The 18,868-nt window shown below is 39.4% G+C and overlaps 1 protein-coding gene across 1 annotated transcript in view; it reads right to left on the bottom strand.

The window, feature by feature from the left end:
• The window catches only part of CPA6 (carboxypeptidase A6), a 267,903-nt gene that overhangs the window by 146,967 nt on the left and 102,068 nt on the right, over positions 1-18,868 (bottom strand). The window contains exon 2 of the mRNA XM_036830635.1: positions 6,925-7,000. Coding sequence (XP_036686530.1) covers positions 6,925-7,000 — 76 coding nt within the window. The remainder of the gene's footprint in view (positions 1-6,924; positions 7,001-18,868) is intronic.

The following is an 18,868-nucleotide window of genomic DNA, read 5'->3' as shown; positions in this document are numbered from 1 at the left end:
ACATTGTGAAACAACTATACCCCAATTAAAAAAATTATATGAAACAAACAAACAAAAAAGAAGTATATCTGAGTTTCAAGTTTGGGTTCAAGGAGCTTTGTAAGTTTCCTCTTGGATCCCTGTGACCCCCAGGCTAGCCAGCTAGACCATAAGAGACACATGGTCCAGCTGTCCTGTTATCCCAGCCCACAGCCAACCACTAGACGTAAGAGTGATGGCAGATGCATGAATGAGCCCAGTTGAGATCACCTTCTATGGGAGACTGGTTGGACCTGACCTCTCAAACTGTCCAGTTTCAAGCACTTTAGTAATAGCAATTACTATCACCCAATAAGAGCAACTATTAGGTTGGCCAAAAAGTTCATCTGGGTTTCTCCGTAACACCTTACGGAGAACCCTGAATGAAATTTTTGGCCAACCCAATACTTTTAAAGTTTAAAAACTCATCTCAAAACAGGTTGTTTAAACATCAAAACTGAGACATCTTGCAAACAGAAAGGAAACATGGTCAACTTAAAATACAGTGGACCTAGAGTCTGTCATACAGAGTGAAGTAAGTCAGAAAGAGAAAAACAAATATAGTATATTAACGCATATATGTGGAATCTTAAAAAAAAAAAAAAAGGTACTGATGAACCTAGTTGCAGGGCAGGAATAAAGAGGTAGACATAGAGAATGGACTTGATGACTTGGGGTGGGAGGGGGAAGCTGGGGGGAAGTGAGAGTAGCATCGACATATATACACTACCGAATGTAAAATAGCTAGTGGGGAGCAGCAGCATAGCACAGGGAGATCAGCTCGGTGCTTTGCGATGACCTAGAGGGATGGGTAGGGAGGGAGGGAGGGAGGCTCAAGAGGGAGGGGATATGGGGATATATGTATGCATATGGCTGATTCGCTTTGTTGAGCAACAGAAACTAACCCAGTATTGTGAAGCAATTATACTCCAATAAATATCTATTAAAAAAAATATGGTGGTATTAGTCCAAGGTCATGTTGTCAACCTATTTGAGTAAATTAAATAAAGGATCTGGGGTAATCATAATAAGAGTACTGTAGGGTTTTTGTTTTTTTTTTTTACTTTTGAAAAAATGTTTCCAATGTATTCCTGTCTTTCCCACAGATTGTATTGTTTCTCTTAATATGTTTTTGTTATTGAGTTTACTAATTACCAATAGCCACACAGAGGGAGAAAACTGCATACCACATCTGAAATTTGTATTCCTGAAATTTAATCCATAACTGCATTTGGACATCTGCCTGGATTATAAGGAGCTTTCTTACTTTCAAAAATCATGCCAGAGAAAGCAAAAGTAATGTTGCTTCATTACTTTACAAAGCCTTTAACAAAAAAATGTAAATGCTATTTCCTGCCCCAAACATTTTGACAGATCAAAGTTTTGGTCTCTTCTTCACTTTTATCTTTCAATTTCATAATGGTTCTGTGTATCATCAGCTAGCTCACTGAGTCACTGGCTGCTTGAGGCCACTTTATTAGATTTTTATTGCTAAGTTATCACAAATTTAGCAGCTTAATTCTTACTTTACCATTTCTGTAGGTCAAAAGTGGCTTGATTTTCTGCTTAGGGTGTCACAGGGCTGAAATTAAGGTGTCAGCTTAGGCTTCAGTCTCATCTGGGGCTCAGGATCCTCTTACATTCTCAATGGTTGCTGGTAAAATTTCACTGTAGTTGTAGGACTGAGGTCTCTGTTTTCTTCTAGTCAACTGGGGGCAACTGTCAATAACTAGAGTCCTGCAGTTTCTTGTTACATGGCAGCTCTCAGCTTGGATGTTTGATTTCCTCCAGGCCAGCAGGAGTCCATCTTTCTATTTCTTCTTTTGCAATCATAGAGTGGGGAAAACACTCTATTTTTAAAGTGCTCACCTGATTAGGTCAGGCCCACCTGGATAATCTCCCTATTTTAAGATCAACTGATTTGGTACCTTACTTACATTTGCAAAATCCTTTTAAAGCAGTACCTAGATTAGTGTTTGATGGAACAGCTGGGAGAAAGTGTGTATATACCAGGGCTAAGAATCTTGAAGGCCATCTTAGAATTCTGCCTTTCACAGCCATGCTTAAGAGATCCTCTAATGGCACAATCGGTTTCTAATGAAACTTGGAGCAAATAACTCCCATAGCAAGAATTCTATTGTCCATCTTCCTTCTCACAAGTTTCCCAGTCCATTCCACCATCCAGTTGGATGTTTGAGCTTGTAAGCTCCTAGGGACCACAGGTGTTCTGGAGATCCTATAGGTCCAGCTGCATGACTTGGGCGGGTACCAAGGAGGATTAGAGAAAAGAGCACTCAACTATAGCACGATACTGAGGAAAGAGGTCACACCTGGGAAAGGCAGCAGCCAAGTTCACAACCAAGCAAAGGAGAAAGGATGAAGGCTTCCTCATAAGAAGTGCAGTTTTTTCCCATGGAAATTTATGAGTCTAGATATGTCATTCAAAGATATCAAGAAAACTAATATTTTTGAGGCTATGTTTTAGTTTGAAAAAAACGATAAACTTTTGGATACAGGACAGTTTTTTATCCTACAGATCTCTGATGAGAAAACTGGAAACAAACATCATTAATTTTTCTTTCAACAAGGCTGTGTCAATTCTCTTAAGAGAAACTTTGTGATTTTACATAAAGCCATTTCTATTCCTTCAGAGCACAAAGAATCTGTGAAGAAATCTAGGCAGAACATGGTGTTCGGACTTTAATTTTACTCACCTGCAAACTGTCCCCTTTCCATCATAACTTTATTTAAATCATGGTTATGCTCTTAATTACCAGTTTAATTGGTTGGTGCTTTCTCAATCCAGTTCTCTGGAGGCACGGTTTTCTGTTTAACTTTTGTTTTAATTCTTCAGCAAAACCATAAAATTTAATTAGGAAAGTAACCAGCTTTGTAACAGCAGTTCTCTGTCTAATTAGCTATGCTCTGACCACACCGTCTCAGATTCCATTCAACAATGCACATACACTTTGCATTTGTTCCGGTTTCAGATAAAGCACTGTGAATTTAGCCTAAGCATATACTCCAATTGCTTTTCACTTTTCCATAAATGCTTGGTTACAGTCAATGAAATCAGAAAAAGTAACTTAAAGCATTCATATATGCTATTAAACCAAGAGCCATCAAAGGCCAAGATGTAGGAATGCTATCTTACCGTGCATATTCGTTTCTATTGCTGCAGAACAAATTACCACAAACTCAGCTTAAAATAATACCTATTTATAATCTTACAGTTCTGTAGGTCAGAAGTCCAGACACAGCTGGCTGGATTTTTTCTTCAAGATCTCACTGAGCAAAAATCAAGATACAAGCTGGGCTGGGATTTCATCTGGACCTCAGGGTTGTCTTCCAAGCTCATATGGTTGTGACAGAATTCAGTTCCTTATGGTTGTAGGACTGACATCTCCATTTCCTTGCTGCCTGTCAGCTGCAGATGGCTCTCACATCCTAGCAGCCACTATCCTTATCACATGGCTCCCATGGGCAGTTCACAGCATAGCAGCTTGACTATGTGCCAGGGGGAGCACTTCTCTGACTTCTTCCTCTACCAACAGCTGGAGAAAATGCTCTGCTTTTAAGGGGCTCACCTGATTAGGTTAGGCCCACCCCAGGTAATCTCCCTCCTGCTGCATAATACTTTACATATCAAGAGAATGACTATTCTATCGTATTAACAGGCCCCAGCCCACACTCAGAGGAGGGATTATGCAGGGTGTACACCACGGGGCAGAAATGCTGGGGCCACCTTAGAATTCTGTCTACCACACTGTGCTGTAGGGAAAGAAGGCAACTCAAGGCTTCCCAGCAAACCCTCCTCTCTTCCCCTTGGAGGCGGTGCACAGGGTGTGCAAAGGAGCTGTTAACAATGGCCCCAATTCTGTCCCATCAGCTCCACAGGGCATCAGATGACAGACAGTCATATTCTTTCTTCTCTGCAGGCTTTTCTCTCTGCCTGGCCAGAATTGCTGCTTTCAGTAGTGCAAGAGGAATACGTGATGAAATCATATGAATTTAAAACGACCTCAAGTTAACATGATGCTTATTGATAGAAATTTAGTTAAGCTCAGTGCCTCAAACTTCAGCCTAATAAAACAATTTCTTTAGTGAAAGAAATGAAATGTGCAGAAAAGAGTTATTATAGCAGGCCCGAATCTGCTAGACTTAGAACGGCCTGCCTGCAAGACGGGCCTAGGAACTTAGATTGTGGGAGGGTCACTACCATCCTAACCGAGAAGAGCAGTTCACGGTGCCTAAAGTGTTTGTGCAAACAGTATAGCTCACGCTGAACACCTGCTCTCCTGCAGGAGCCTGGAATTCTGGTGCGTGTGAGGCAAGGGGGCTACGTGATTAGGCTCAATAAAATCCCCAGGCGCTACGTCTACGGCGAGCTTCACGTGTGTCATCACAACTTGTTACCGAGGGAATTAAGAACATCCTGTGTGACTCTCCTGGAAGACGATTCTTGGAAACTTGTGCCTGGGTTCTCCTGGACTTCACGCCATGTGCCTTTTCTTTTTGCTCATTTTGCTTTGTATCCTTTTGCATAATAAATCATAGGTCTAATTAGGCCTGTAGGCTGAGCTGTGAGGCTCCTCCTGCAATCACTGAACCTGGGGGTGGTCTTGGTGACCCCTGACTCAAGGAACAAAGTAAGTAAGAGCATGATAATGATCACATTCTGAGACCAGGCTCCAATGCCCTGCACACTTGGCCTTGATCCTCTCCATTGTGAAGACGATCAGAGTACACAGACTAGAGGCAAGAGGTAGCCTCACCTGGGTTCTAGAGGGTTTGGCACTGCTTAGACGTGTGTTCCAATTCTGCACTGTGACCTGGGGCAAGTTCCTTAACCTCTGTCTGTCTCTCCCAGTTTCTCTATCTGTAAGATAGCAGTAATGATAGTACCCAATTCATAGGGTCGTTAAAATGAGGCAATTCATAGAAAGCACTTAGTGTGACTGGCACGTAGTGACTGCAAGGGGCTGGATGCGATTGTGACGTGGACTCACCAGAACGTCGTCAACACTGGGATATTAACTCCCCATCCCCCCTTGCTCTGCTCCCCTCTTTCCTCACCAGTTCCTCCCCTCTTTCCTCACTAGTCCCTCCCCTCTTCTCTCAGTTATCTTCTAAGATCCTTTGCATCCAAACTGTTTCCTCCCCTAGTTTATTCCCTTTCCTTAAGGACCAAATGAAAACAATATGCGGGAGCATTTTTAAGTACAAAAAGGGCACAATGTAAATGTGCTGTCATTAGGGTCCACCATCCTGTCTATGCTCAACATCTTTCGGTTCCATCTACAATGACTGATGAGTTTATAAGTAACCCCCACAGTTCTCACTGATGTAATCTTACTGCTTTTGATAATGGTAAGTGATCACTGCATACAGAACTCTGCAATTTCATTTTTATCACTTTGTAAGGCTTACCATGTAAATATATTCACAAATTGGGAGAAACGTCCTTTGACAAATCATGTTTTCCAATATTTGGTTCAGAATATTTGTTCCTGGGAATACTGCACTCTAAGATGTAAAGGGGCTACTGTTTTTTTCCACTGATATTTCTACAACACAATGGAGACAGAAACTTCTGCTTGAAACTTGCTTTGTTTTTGTGTAACTTTTGAGTCCCTGGTGGGTTATTCAGAGAGTGTTCAGGTATGGCTGCTGAAAAGGCTATAATGGGGTTGATGATCATATGTGACCAGAGGAAGGTCAATGTCAGTACCCAGAAGCAGGGATTCCTTTGAAGGGGAGAGGAGGTTTAGGAAATGCCTGGTGAGCGCAGTCTCTCTGGTATTGGATAAAATCATGACAGTTTGGAATAAGCTCCTGCATCCTCACTCTGAGCCCTTGTCATGGGACCCCCAAGCTTAAACAGGACACTGCATGTGTAGGGGCTGCAGATGAGGAAGAAGAAAGGAAATCAATAAAAGTTCAAAACCTCATTTGCAAATAAATTCAATATCTGAAGGGAAGATGTCAAAGAGAAACATCAAACCAAAAATAAAAGACCAAAAGTCTGATAATTATAAATATCTCCAGAAGCCACTGATTCTGTCATCCCTCCTCTGTCATCCCCCTAACACCATCTCCAGGTACAACTGTATGGCAGTCCTAGGACAGTTGCTTGTCTATCCCACACTGAAGGTTAATGAGGCCTCCCTGGCAAGTCTCCTTTGCTGTCCATTAAAATGAAGCTAAACCACCACAAACTTTATGGGATGCTTCTGGTCTTGGTAGGCATGGAAGAGAGCCCATCACAACACTTCTCATCATAAGCTTTTAGCTTTTAGCTGAAGTTAACACTCACTTATATTGTAGTAATGGGGAGATGAGAAACCCTCTAACTCTAAAAACCATAGAATTCATCAAAGATTGAATAACCAAAGCCCTTCAATCTTTGCCAACAAAATTCTCTTATCGGACTCACTGAAACATAGCAAAATTAATTAACTTGAATTTCTAGCTTTCTTTTCCTCAACTCACGTCTGCTAGAAGTTTTAATTAGAAGGAAAGTGTCTAGATGATCAGCAGGGAGATTTCAAGGAGGAGAAGTGAAGCTTTGGAAAATTACAAACTAAATCCATTTGTTAAAAAAATTTTACTGAGCTCCTAGGATATTCAAGACACTCACTGAGAACAGAGCAATGAACAAAAATAGACAAGCTCTCTCATGAAGCTTACATTCTACTAAGGGAGATGGAAAATAAATGAACTAGTAAATAGATAATTGGTCAGATATATAATATTTTGAGTAACCTTAACTATCCTTTAAAGGCACTTTCAAGCTATCTCTTATTTTCTTCCCTTGACTAATGAAGTCCAATTACTCAACTCTAGTCAGCAAAACCCTGTAAACACATTATGAGCATAATGATAAGTGAGTGGACACTCGCTTACCTTCAGTTGCTGGTATATTTTCTTCAGTGCATATGCTTCCTCTTCTGTATTGGGAATAAGTCTTATCACCTTATCACTATAAGAAAAGGAAAACAATGGTGATATTTACCTTTCAAAAATAAAGATATAACCATCTCTATCTTCTTACCTTTTAAAAAACTGCCTCTGCATTTAAGAAAAACAGCAGAACTTTGGACTGGCCAGCAGGAATTTTATCCTGTCCTTGTTACTCTCTGATTGTATTGGTCTTTTTTTCTCTGTCTGAACACTATTCATTTTTTCATCAGCTTTTGAAGATTACAAACTGACACTCAAGCAGAGAAAGGCCACAAGCACAGGAACAGTGGCAACAGGACAAGAATATTCATGGTATCTCAAAGCTGACACCAAGAAAGAAAACTCCTGATGACAGGGGAAAAAAAAAACAAACTACTTTTTATTTTATTTTTTAAATTAATTTATTTATTTATTTTTGGCTGTGTTGGGTCTTCATGACCGCGCGCAGGCTTTCTCTAGTTGCGGCAAGCAGGGCCTGCTCTTCATGGTGGTGTGTGGGCTTCTCTTGTTGCAGAGCACGGGCTCTAGGAGCATGGGCTTCAGTAGTTGTGGCATGCGGGCTCAGTAGTTGTGGCACACGGGCTTAGTTGCTTCACGGCATGTGGGATCTTCCCGGACCAGGGCTCGAACCCGTGTCCCCTGCATTGGCAGGCGGATTCTTAACCACTGTGCCACCATGGAAGCCCCAAAACTACTTTTTAAATTTAACTTAATGCTGAAAAAATAATGTGACTTTTGATGAGAGAACCTGTGAAATCCATACACAGCAGAACATTTCTGGTTTGGATTCTTCCCACATTGAGAATAGTAAAGATAAGCCCATCTCTACGGGGCATTTTATTTCTCAAGTACAGAGCTTCCCAACTGGTATAGGAAGGGCCCCCAATTATTTGCGGGTGTGCCATGAGATGCTGATGGCTGTAAAATTTTTTATTTTTTTATTCTTATTTTTTTTAATTTATTTTTTATTGAAGTATAGTTGATTTACAATGTGTTGGTTTCTGGTGTACAGCAAAGTGATTCATTTATACATATAAATGTGTTCTTTTTCATGTTCTATTATGGTTTATGCAATATTTTTAAAGTGATAAAAATTTAAAATCAATTTTTACAGCCATTAAAATTTTACCACAGTTGAATATTTGAACACTCTTTATAGATTCTGAATTGCCTAAGAAGACTGGAGGTGTCATGCTTTCCATCAGAGAGTTCTCTGTGGTGGTGACTGCTCCCCCAGGTGTGCCAGACAGGTATTATCATTTTCTAATTACGTCATGAGGAGGTTGAGAAGCACAGCTCTGGTATATAATAATCACAACTATATATGTATAACTGAAGCACTGTGCTGTACACCTGAAACTAACACATTGTAAATCAACTATACTTTCGTAAAAAAGAAATTCATTTATCATAGTAAAAAAAATAATCACAACTGTTCCACGTATTTTGCATGGAGTATATACTTATTAAATATTTATTAGCAGATTGTATAAAGGAGATCATTGAGAATAATTGGCTTCCAGAGGAAATGTAAGGAAAAACTAAGTACAAGGGGACTGCATATTTTTCACCATCCTCTATGGCATTTTACAATGACTGCAGATAAAGAAGAATGTTATTAATACCACATATATATATAAAGCACAAAAAAACCCCTCTAGCAGTTCAGTCACAACTTCTCTCTCCAGCCTCAAAGTTGTATCAGAATAAGAATAGAATTTGCATGCTTTTCCAATGGTTTTACTACTTAGATGAATAGCAGTCTTGAAGGCTAGGTAAGATTAATATGGAGGACATCAGAGCCCAAGGGAGACTTCCAGATTTGTTGGACAGTCATTCTTTAGGGCTGTGTGTCCATTTCCAATCACTTTAGCTGTATTCTTTCAAATGATCCTGTTACACCTTCCTTAGGCCTATGAATTAAAAGACCCCTGGCTTGCTGATGATAATTTAGTATGTTTTAGGTACTCCTACTCAATATGGCTTTGTAGCTTTGATTTCCTCAAAAATCACACAAAGCAACCTCTCACTATCCATGTCATAAAGCCCACTTTTCTGGAAAGAATTAAAAAGTAGAAGGAAAGGAAAAAAATCCAGTCACTGTAAAACAACTCCAAAAATGACCTTCAGAATTTAAATGTAATTACACCTTTTCTTTTTTTCATTTCTGTTTACACATTTCTCTGGCCTTTGTTTTTCCTGGCTTCATCATATCCTGGCCTCTCCCACCTGAACCAATATAATTCTTGGCAAAGAGAAACAACTCCGATGGATGATATGGTTGTTTTTGAGGGATGGATCACTTGACAGCTTGCTGAAAAACACCTCCATCTGGGGCCCTGTCAGCTCCTCAAGAGTGCAAAGAAAGCAATCTGTAGTTGTTTTACAGCCATGGGCAGAATTTTTTTTAAGATGATAGATAATTCAACCTGGCAATTGGTTCCTCCTCTGTGAGTGTAAGATAAAAGGGGACCACCCCTGGGATTATTTAACCCTGAAAGTGATTGTTCAAACCCAGCTTTGTCATTTTTATCACAAAAAGTTCACTTCATCTCAGCTTGTAGAAATTTTCACGTGTGACTTGAGAAATGTTACCGTTTGATTACTTATCAAAGAGCAGAGAATAAGGAAAGCTATTTAGGAAAGCCCATGAAATGCCATACTTTTTTGTAAGCCTATAAATTATATTGGTAGACTAGCCAGTAACCAAAACCCAAGAGCTCTTTATTCAGCATGTAAAACCAAATGCTTTCCAAATGCCCCGTTTGTTTTACCAAACAGAAAGCTTACTCTCCCTAGATCTGATAGCTAGTCTTTTTCGAAGTGCCGAACAATAATTCAGGACCACAAACAGGAAATTTTCAGGTAGTGAAGTAGCTACTGGAACTTAGAAAAACTAGCTGTGCACAACTATCATAGAAGGTGAACTGAGGCTTCCTTTATAATTTATCAGTTTTTTCAACCACTACGTGACAACATCATTTTAAGACCCTTTGGTTACCCTTTGGGATTAAGACGAGGGTAAATCAGGTATTTCTGACTCAGCCTATATAAAGTTGTCAGAGAAAGACTGAACAGATGTTTTTAAGTACAGTTTAAGGATGTAGTACAGAGGCGGCAGGATATCCTAGATAACTAAGGTCCCAGTAATTATTAATATGTATTCATTCATGATATACTGATATTTTGTCCCCTTGTCTTACAGGACAAATGAGGTTATGTTGCTATAATGCTAGCATCAAGTCTGGTTGTAAATTTGACGACTAAACCTTCTGTACTGTAGCAACCACATTAAAAAAATTTAATCAACTGAAAAACTATTATTAAATGTCTAATGAGAATGTATACTCCTAGAGAAGAGAATTCAGCAAGAGAATACCATGTCAAACTTGTTACCACCTGTCTGGGTCTCAGAGTCCTTGTTACAGGAGTGAGGGGTGAACTCCCAGCTGCCTTTTCATTTTATTTTTAAATTTAATTATATATATATTTTAAAATTTTCGAAGTATAATGGACTTACTAGTTTCAGGTGTACAACATAGTGATTCAATATTTTTATAGATTACACACCAAAGTTATTATAAAATATTGACTATTTTCCCCGTGCTGTACATTACATCCCTGTGACTTACTTTCTAACTAGCAGTTTGTTCCTCTTAACCCCCTTCACCTATTTCTCCCCTCCCCCTACTTCTCTCCCCTCTGGTAACCACTAGTTTGTTCTCTGAATCTGAGTCTTTTTCTGTTTTGTTATATATATATTTTTAGATTCCACATATAAGTGAAAACATACAGTATTTATATTCCTCTGACTTAGTCACTAAGCATAATACCTAAGACTGTGTCGTTGGAGTTTGATGCCTGCTGTAGTCATCGCTATGCCTTGACCACACCTACGGAAGAACATCTGTGTATGGACAACCTGAGAGTCCTCTCCTCCTCAGCCTCCTTTTGAAAGACATAAATGTGAAGCTCCAGATTTTTCCTCTAGCTCCTGGCATGACCTTTCACAATTCTATTATCAAACTCTACATTTCTTTGTAAGTTACAGAGCTACTTTATGAATCCATGTTTATAAAAATTAAAATACTACACAGGATGTGAAATAATAAAGTTCCTCTCCCAGTTCTCTTCCAACCCAAACCTCCCATCTGCCCCTAGTAGCCATTATTAACAGTTTCCTGTGATTGGTGCCAGACTCTGCATTTACACATGCACACGCGCACGCGCACACACACACACGGTGATTTGTTTTATAATACTAACTTGCTTTTATTTTTCACTTAATTCATTTAAAATGTTTTTTTTTACTTAATTTGGTTTTAAAATGCTCCTTTAAATAAACAACTGGATTCCATAATATTTTATTTCAGAGTTTTATACCTATGTTCGTAAAGGAGGCTTTTAAAAATCCAACTTTAAAGCATCATGTTCTTTTTGAATCACCTTTGTCTGATTTTGGTATCAACATTATACTTACTTCATGGGATTAATTAGGGATTTTTTTACCACTGTAATATGCTCTGACAATTTGAATGACACAGAAGTTATGCTTCTGATTGTTTTGTAGAATATACTCATAAAATCTTTGAAGATGAGACCTCCTCTTCCTTTTTTTTGTTTTTGTTTTTTTCTGGTGGTTGGGGGTTAGATATCTACCTTTTAAATTCTTTTGTGGATAATGGTGTGTTCGGTTCTCTTCTGGGCTTTTGGTAATTTACATTTCCCGGAAAACCATCCACTTATTTTTATAAAATATATTAAACTATTAAAAAGTCTTACAATTTAAGACATCTATCTTTCTTTATCTGTAGCTTTGTCCCCTTTTTATGTCCTAATGGTATTTGTGGGATTTTTAAAAATTCCTCAATCAGATTTTGCAAAATTTATTTTATTGGTCTTTTAAAGAATCATTTTGTTTTTATTGATCAATTATGTTTATTATATATAAATATATATGTATTTTGATGTATATATAGTTATATATGTTATATATTAACGTATAACATGTATTTTGATGATACATAGTTATGTATAAGCTCATAACTACTACATCTTCTGAATGGAATGAAACTTTTATTTGAACAAAATATCCTTAGGAAAATCATTCTTTGGCTCATTTAAATAGCCTTTACCTTGAATTCCATTTTCCCTAATATGATTGCCACTCACGCTTTCTTTTTGTTTAGCTGGCACAGTTTTGCCCATCTCTTTCTTATGCTTTATTCCCCAGATGTGTCTCTTGAAAATGTCATAATGCTAGATTAAATTTTTAAAATCCATAAAGAACTTTGACTTTTAGCTGGAGAATTGTACTTGTTCACATTAATTATCATACCTAATACGTGTGGTTTTAATCTTACAATTTTTCATTTTGTTGTAAGTTCTTGTTGCCTTTTTCTTCCTTTTCTGCCTTTCTTAGAGTTAACCAATTTTCTTTGCCAATTGTTTCATATCTAGTGGTTTGTGAGCTACGCAGCTTATTTCTATTTCTTTAGTGTTTCTATACATTAAAAAAACCTTAACAGAAATAGAGGCACAGATGTAGAGAACAAACGTATGGACACCAAGCGGGAAAGCAGTGGTGGGGAGAGGGGGTGGTGGTGGGATGAACTGGGAGATTGGGATTGACATATATACACTAATATGTATAAAACAGAAAACTAATAAGAACCTGATGTATAAAATTCAAAAAAAAAACACCTTAACAAATACCTCTTCTTTTATGTCTAGAATTAATGTCTTAGTACTTTCCTCCCTTGAAAAATATTTAAAAATATTTTTTCTCCATCCCTCTCCCTCCCACATTTTTCCTCCTCCTTCATTCCATGTTTGTGAAAATCATCTGGCATTTTTGTTGCACGTGTCTAAGTGTGGATCTCTCCTCAAAACTCATATCTTGAAGTCCTAACCCCCAGTATGTCAGAATGTGAGTGTATTTTGAGATAGGGTCTTTGAAGAGGTAATTAAGTTAAAATGAGATCATTAGGGTGGGGCCTCATCCAATACCATTGGTGTCCTTTTCAGAGAGGAAATTTGGGCACAGACACTCACAGGGGGAGAAGCATGTAAAGACACAGGAGAAGAAGGCCTCAGAAGAAACCACACCCACAGACCCCCTGATCTCAGACTTCCTGTTCTAGGACTGTGAGGAAATGAGTTGCTGGGGCTGAAGTGACCCAGTCTGTGAACTTTTTCGCCAAAGCCCCAGCAGACTAATATTCATACACACTTCGAAGATGGCAGCTTATCCATTATGTCCTCATGGAGCTATTCTTTGATATCCAGAAAATTTCAGTCACCTTGTTCTTTCCTGTATTCTCCCAATACCTTATACATTTCCTATTGCACTCACCGTAATTATTTAATGTCTACATCTCTCCACTAAGCTCTAAACTCCATATAAGCAGGAATTCAATACATTGAAGTCTATTTGTGGGAATCCTGCGTTCTGTGAGTATCTCTACAGAGTGGTTTGGAGCTGGTCTTGAGGGGTCCAGGGCCAGTTTTTTTGTCTTACTCGAAATTCCTCTATTATGCAGAGGGTGAAGGAGCTCACACTCACGCATGGTAGAGGCCTGGGGTATCTGCTTTTCAGAGGTGTCTCCTATCCCCCACATCCCTAGGAAAGTAAAATCTCCCTCAGTTTCTTCCAGCTGAGTGGGAAGTTTTTCTCCACAGTTCGAGAAAAGTGCTTTGAGAAGAGCAACCTTTACGCAGACTTGCTTCTAGCTCCCCACTCCTGCCCACTGTGGGTACGGGAACCCCAGCATCAGCTTGAGGGCCCCTTTGCAAAGTCCTGACCCCCAGACCTCAAGGCATCAGCTTTTTCTTTTCACTGCAGCTTCCCCCACCCCTCCCCAACTGTTTGGCACCTGGAAGTTTCCTCTTCTTTTTTCCTCCAAAGCTCAGTCATCCACTAAAACCAATGACAGGGTGGCGGCATCACACACTCTGGAGGCAAGTTGCCAGCACAATCTGTGTGGTCTTAGGCAAGGTTTTTCACCTTTCTGTGCCTCAGTCCCTCTTTCTACAGATTGGGGAGACTCGTACCTAATTCATGGACTATTAAATGAGTGAGGGTTTAATGAGTATTCAAGTCAAGTGCTTAGAGTAATACCTGACATAGAGTCAGAGATATTATAGATGTTTGATGTTATTATTACATTTTGGCATTTTCAGCATTTTTTCGCTTTATCCAATATTTACACTTGGAGGGTTCCTGATGGCATCCACTCAAATCCTTCATGTTCTCTCCTGTTCTAATCTGTTGAGTGGAAGAATGAATAAGACTCTCAAGAGGAAACTACTTGTAGCAGACCTCCTGAGCAGCCTCAGAATGTGTGACCTGTCTGTAGTCTGTCCTCTGCTTGGTGTCGTGTAACTGCTTCCCTTGGGACCAACCTAATTTGAGACCCAACTTAAAGACAGTCCGTGGAGAGTAAGGTGGAATGACAAGTAAGTCCTGCCCAGTTGGGCTCACTCCATGGCCGGTGACTGACAGTCGATGCAGTCAGATCCCATCTTGGGGAGTTTGCGCTCGAGACATAAAGAAAAGGACCAGTTAGTTTGCAGGATCTGGAGCAGGGGCACCAGACCCAGGGAACAGCTGAGTGGCCACACTGGCAAAGTCCTCAAGCAGGGAGCACAGGCACTTGACACACAGCCCTTCGTGAATGATCGTTTGGTTCCAGGGACCTGGGCTGGAAACAGTCCCTTTTCCTTGTGCTTCCTTATGATAAACTTCCATCGTCTGACGTATCTGGAACGTGTCTTTTTTAAACCCAGCAAATGCACCAGTATTAAGAACACATAAACTTCAGATACTTCAGTTTTTCATTCCTGTCTCCAAGTCACTGGATTTATCTTCTCTGATCCAGTTCCTTGTTCATTTAGGGAAGAAAAAGAATAAGCCTGGATTCCAATCAGGGCTCCACCACTTGACCAAACTGTGTAAACATTTAGAGCCAATGATGCCTAATCCTTAATTGGGGAAACACTAGAATTTTGTTGCATAAGGTTCTTGTGAGAATTATTTCATTTAGCCACACTTATTAAGGTTCCATTATGTGTCAGACACAGTGGTGGATGCTGGGGATAGAGCAGTTCCTGCCATGATGGGCTTACCCTCAGTCCCTGTGAGATACTGTCTGGGAAACGCCTAACTTAACATAGCCTCTCAGTGCATAGTAGCTACTGTTATTACCTCTACAGGAAAATATTTTTCTCATCCTTTAGAACTTAACAAGCTGAAAGCAGATGCTTTGCCAAGTGTGTTTCACTGTAAATATCAGAAACAAACCACGATTTAGTTGTGGATCTATTTAACTTTCTTTGGTCGTTGGTGGTGTTTTTATTTCTTGACATTTTCACAGGTATTTGAATCTAATTGTTGATCAGTTTCTTAATTTGGGACTATTTCCTTTCTTCTCAGGCAGCTCTTCGGCATCTCAGAAACGCACATATTAGGTAATCTCATTTTCTACAACAGCGATTTATATAAAATAAAAAGGGAAAATAATTTCAGAGACAGTCTTGTAGAGATGTTCTCTCTATTGGTACAGGCTACACATGTTCAATTTTTCAATAAAGACACAATTTACCTGGATGTAGAAAAGGATTTCTAATGTTGCCCTTTACAAGGTACCAGATTAGATGACTGTAGTGGATGCTTTTGACTGCCCCTCTTAAATCCATTTTCCTTTCCTTAAACCCTAACAGGACTGGTTTGCTCAGATACACACCCCAACCCCGTTTCAGGAATGAGTCTTGATCCGCCATTCAGAGGATGGATATCCCCCGGACACTTTTGTTAGTCTGGAGATGGACACGTGCTATAAATGGACCCAATCAGGTTTAAGGGAAGGACTGATATTCCAAGGTTGAGGGAAAAAGAAGATTCACTCTCTTATTGAACATAAGCAATGTGTAACCCTGCTTGGCACTGGCAGCCTGTAATTAAGAAGGGAGTGAACTTTGGGGTGAAGCAGATTCTGTGGACTGTTGGGAGAAGAGACAGAAAGAACCTGGGTCTTCAGTGATCTTGTAGAATCAACCAACCTTCAAGCTTGTCCTATCTCTGGACTTCCTGTTATACAGTGTAAAATTTTTCTTTATTGTGTAGGCCAGTTTGAGCCAGTTGTCTCCTACTTGTAACCAAAAGCATGTTGCACAATAACAGTAATTTTACTTATTTTGGCTATTTTTAGGAATGGGATAAGGAAAACCAATAGAATAATTAAATGTACTGTTATTTAATAGTAAGCAAAGTCTTCGCAGGTGGGAAAACACATATTGACATTCCTTCTTTCTTCCCTAAATACCATTCTCTAAAACATCCCTTTAATTTTGGTGGCAGCTTAAAAAACCGCGGGTACTTTCAGAAGAGAAGATTTACGGAACTCAATGGCTAAGACTCATCTCGTATTTGCAAGAAAAATAGGACAGTTTAAAATATTTGCTGATTTTTCTGAAAACTTGTATCTTGTGGAAGAATTAATAATAGGATGTTCACTTATTAAACAAAAAAATCTCATGCCCGAGCACAAAGAAAACCATTAAGTAATCCCATCTAGAAAAATTAATGTTCACACATAGATTCTATATTATAAAGGTCTCAAAGCTGTACTTCCCTTGTTGAAAGATTGTGTTTTGATGCACATGAAAAATTTCATTAAAAAGCAATAAATAAGAGACAACTTGGCAGAGAATACTCTAGAGAGCTAAATGGAGTCTCCCTTCTTTGGTCATGGTTTATAGTTGCAATATAAAATACTCAGAACATGAAGAAGCTTCCTATGGCAGTTTGCCTAGGACATGAAGATTTAGACTTCACTCTCGGATTAACATTAAGCATAAGCAGAAGTGATGACTTTCTTCTTTTTTTTTTTTTTTTTTGTTGTTGTTGTTGTTGCTACAGTTATTTTAACAGGAGAGAAAAGAAAAATATAGTCTGCAAAAGCCTTACTGTTGTACTTCACTTTATAACAGAAATTTTCTCAAGAAGTTGAATGCCTACCATGGTGTCTCATCTGTAATGAATGATCAAGAAATATCTGCTGAACTGAAATGAAATTGGCTTTTTGTAAACTGCTATGTTTTAAATTTCTGAAACTGGCTTCCATTTTAAGGCTTGAAAATTTCCTATTCTCTCATTAGCACCGGTCAGAGAGGAAAAAGAAATAAAATGTAACCCTGCCATTAAGTTAATTTCTTACAGTAAGATATTATCTTCACTATGTCTCAAGGACTTTCTATATATCATTGTCAAATCAGTATTTGACAAGTCCTTCTTGTGATATTTAAGAATAGGACTCAATCTGAGGAAACTGTTACCGCAATGGAGAACAAATCATTCATTCAACACATATCTATGTAACAATTATTCCATGCAAGTCCCTGGTGGGGGAAGAAAAAGGAAGTGAGTATAGAGCATATATAATCTAGTATAAAGATGTCTAATCTAGATGGGTATATAAGACATAAGTAATGCCTTATATTATTATCGTGATATAAGGTAGCATGTGATCAATGTTTTATAAATTACACAGAAAATGAGATCAAGCAGGACCCTGTGGGGCCTTCCCAGGGACAGAACCCCATGTCCTCCACCTCGTTTGTAGAAAAGCTTTAGCCTCCTAGGCCTTCCCCTAGCTCTGAAGAGCAAATTTAATCAGCGAAGTAAAAAATACAGAAACGAAAGGGAACAGTCAAGCAAGATGAAATAACAGTAGTTTAGCTATAAAACAAAGTCAAGGGGCTTCCCTGGTGGCGCAGTGGTTAAGAATCTGCCTGCCAATGCAGGGGACACGGGTTCGAGCCCTGGTCTGGGAAGATCCCACATGCTGCGGAGCGACTAAGCCCGTGAGCCACAACTACTGAGCCTGCGCGTCTGGAGCCTGTGCTCCGCAACAAGAGAGGCTGCGATAGTGAGAGGCCCGCGCACTGCGATGAAGAGTGGCCCCGCTCGCCGCAACTAGAGAAAGCCCTCGCACAGAAACGAAGACCCAACACAGCCAAAAATAAATATAAATAAATAAATAAATTTATAAAAAAAAAAAAAAAAAAGTCAAGGACCTTTAGTTCCTCATCAAGAGCTATAGATAATATCCTGAGCCATATCGTTGAGTTGTTTTGCTGACACCAAAACCCCTACCAGGTAGAAGAAGTTAACTGCATGCTGACCACAAGCATGTGGACCCCAGACTGGTTGGAACCAGAAGGTTAATGATGTCGACTCCCAAAATACCACCCCATTACCTCACCACCAACCAATCAGATGAATGTCCATGAGCTGATCAGGCACCCTACAACCCTCACCCCTAATGTTGCCTTTAATAACCCTTCCCTGAAAGCTGGTCAGGAGGGAGTTGTGTTTAGCTGGAACTATCAGAGAAGACGATATGGAAGGACTTGAATACTTGAAATGAAGATTTGTGTCCCAGTTGACTGAGAGTCATTGGTATATAATAGCTTAGTGGTTTTGAAATTTGAGTGTGCATGAGATTCACGTGGGAATCTGCCAGAATAACTTGTTGGGCTAAGTATCTTGAAATCTCCTTTCAGTAACAAACCTTAGCAATACTGAAATTTGTATGTGTGTGTAGTGTATCTTTTAATATGCATGGGTAGGCTGGCAATAAAGTAGGGGAAAGCCTAACAGGTCGAAAATGCTGAGATAAGATAACACTGAAGCAGTGGTCACCCTGATTGAGGGCATCTGGGTAATCCCTGATGTCCTAGAATCTGAACAAGGGGAACATTCAAATCAGAGACACCAACAGAAGGCCTTAAAGATAACAACCTCAGTGAAAGGATGGCCAGAAAGAATGCCTTGTGAAAAGAAAGAGTAGGAATACTTATCTTTCTTGGACTTGGCTCTGGATAG

This window comes from Balaenoptera musculus, chromosome 17, assembly GCF_009873245.2.
Source record: "Balaenoptera musculus isolate JJ_BM4_2016_0621 chromosome 17, mBalMus1.pri.v3, whole genome shotgun sequence".
Lineage (NCBI taxonomy): Eukaryota > Metazoa > Chordata > Mammalia > Artiodactyla > Balaenopteridae > Balaenoptera > Balaenoptera musculus.
The sequence above is the reverse complement of the archived record's forward strand: the minus strand, read 5'-3'. Positions and strand labels throughout refer to the sequence as shown.